The sequence below is a fragment of the Poecilia latipinna genome, unplaced genomic scaffold (genome assembly GCF_001443285.1).
Source record: "Poecilia latipinna isolate Pla-1442-1.1 unplaced genomic scaffold, P_latipinna-1.0 Scaffold1471, whole genome shotgun sequence".
Lineage (NCBI taxonomy): Eukaryota > Metazoa > Chordata > Actinopteri > Cyprinodontiformes > Poeciliidae > Poecilia > Poecilia latipinna.
Window position 1 is genome coordinate 6,470 of NW_015114087.1, and position 2,339 is coordinate 8,808.

The 2,339-nt window shown below is 41.9% G+C and overlaps 1 protein-coding gene across 7 annotated transcripts in view; it reads right to left on the reverse strand.

Moving 5' to 3' along the window:
- Window positions 1-815: 815 nt before the first annotated feature.
- Window positions 816-2,339, reverse strand: part of zc3h18 (zinc finger CCCH-type containing 18) — a 60,663-nt gene continuing 59,139 nt past the window's right edge. For all 7 annotated transcript variants that reach the window (XM_015057548.1, XM_015057550.1, XM_015057549.1 and 4 more), the window contains one exon: window positions 816-1,514. In XM_015057548.1, coding sequence (XP_014913034.1) covers window positions 1,295-1,514 — 220 coding nt within the window. In that variant the 3' untranslated portion in view covers window positions 816-1,294. The remainder of the gene's footprint in view (window positions 1,515-2,339) is intronic.

Genomic DNA, 2,339 nt, shown 5'->3' on the forward strand with positions numbered 1-2,339 from the left:
GCCGTCTGGTTTTATACTTCCGGGTAACCAAAGCGAGGGGCACTAACGAGAAATTCGGTTATTTATTGCGGTAACGGGTGGCTTTACCAGTTCAAACATGACTTCAACTTGTGCTTTTTGTCAGCTGCCACAACAACTTAAAAAAGTTAAAAACCACCTAGTAAAAAGTAGAAAACGGTTTCCGCTATGAATTATGGGTAATGACGCGAAGTCAGAAATGTTGTGGCTGGCTTAGCATTAGCAAATTTATTGATCACCATATTTTGAGAAGTTTCCTTATGATGGAAAATTACTTTTAATAGAAAAATTCTCATTCTTTTCACAAATTGTTACAAACAGAAATGTAAATTTGTTAATGCCATATTTTCTTCATTTTGTGAAGGATGTACAACTGTTAAATTAATAACGGATTCCAAACAAAAAGGCTGTCAGAACAATTTCCATATGTAAATATTTGCATGTACACCTTGTGTACCCAATTCATTTATTTGATGCATACGGACTTTTGCTTACTTCCATTTTATTGTTTTTTGTGCTATGAATGTTTATTTGTACTTTGTTGTACAAAAAGGAGAAACGACGAGTAAAAAAGCTGCTGAAGTCAAAAGAAGAGCGCCTGACCCCGGCGCTCATGTTGTAGCTATTGTTTTAAAGTGTTTTGTAAATAAAGAGTAGTAGCATAGCTTCTGCTTGTTTAAATAAAGCTTCTTAAAAAGTTGATTGCTATGCAGTTTATAAAAATGTGTCTGACAAAACGCTGCATGGAAGACTGAGCTGAGCAAACACCAGGAAACAGGAATCACCCAGAGAGCTGCTGTTTATTAAAATAGTTTATTTAGAAGTCTTTTGTCACAAAAGCGAGACATTTCGTCTCTAGATGTCCTTGTCTCACCTGCTGGACTGCAACGAAAAGCGTGACACGAAGAAAATCAAACACTGGTTCGTCACTTAAGAGCCAAGAAGAAGAAAAAAAACAAAAGTAGATTATAAAAAAAACTTCACATCCTTATGATCTTTATTGATACACAGGAAATTATCTGACAAGCTGCTGCTGCTTCTGTACAACATGTGAAGGTAAAACTGAAGGGAAAAATGAAGGAACAGGACGATGGTGATGAAGAGGAGGAGTCCAGGTGAGGAAGATGCTTCCGATCATCTCCTCCGCTCTCGCAAAGTCGAGTCCACGTGTCGTTTCTAACCTCCGACCCCGCCTGCGTCCTGCTGGGGCCGCCGCGCCGACCGGCAGCGGTCTGGGCGGGGGAAAGGAAAAACTCCACCTGCCTGAGCCCGGCGCTCATTTGGTGGGGATCTTCGCTCGTTTCCGGGCGATGGCGTCCTCCACGGCCTTCAGCTGCTTCAGCAGCTCCTCGCGGCGCGACAGCGTGTTGCTGGCTTTGCCGGGACCCGGACCGGACCCGGCGGCGCTGGCGGCGGGGGCCGGGCCGGGCGGCTTGCTCGACGGCGCAGCTGGGCCTTTCCCAGAAGACTTTGGCGGCGGAGACAGAGGGCGTTTCCTGGAAAAGAGAGAGTACGGGTCAGAGTGAAGTTTCACTCAGATGATTGTTGGAGGATGTGAGTCAGAAAAAAAGGAGAAACAACAAGAGTAAAAAAGCTGCTGAAGTCAAAAGATGAGTATCGCTGGCCTCACCAGTTTCTACTGTTTACATCAGATCAAGCTCGCTTTACATCATTCTTACATTCTTGCATTTTCTTTATTAAGATACAAAACTAAGCACTTTTCTTTTAATATATATATTTTTTTGCTAAAATCAGCAAGCACTGCCCAGCAATCGTTGCCAAATCAAAAAGAAAAAAACAATTAAACCGCCTCCAATTTTTTTAAATAAAATGTGCAAGGCACTGATTATATATCTTGAATTCAACAAAGAGTTGCAGATTCCTTTTCTACAATAATCAGACTACTTTGCTCTAATAATAGATTTATATATAATGCTCTGAGTGTGTGTCAGCCGACTAACGAGACTGACACAAACCAAATACAAATCAGAGGAAACGGGAGCCAAAGATTGGGATCAAACTGTAAAATCTAAATTGAATATCGTGAAATCTCAAAGGACTTTGTTAAAATATTGTCTGTTTAATATGTTATTGAAGAGCCATTGTACAGAGCATACAGCGGGAAAACCAATTGACCAAATGTGCTGGAACTCAGCTTGGGTTGCTAGGTGACGGGCGGAACTCTGCTGGGGTTGCTAGGTAGCGGCGCAGTGCCCAGTATGACTCAACATTCTGAAGGTTTCTGAAACGGCTCACTTTCCAGTCATCAAAAACATGAACTTATTGATAAAAACCAGCTGGGTGGTTTTTTTAAAGTGCTG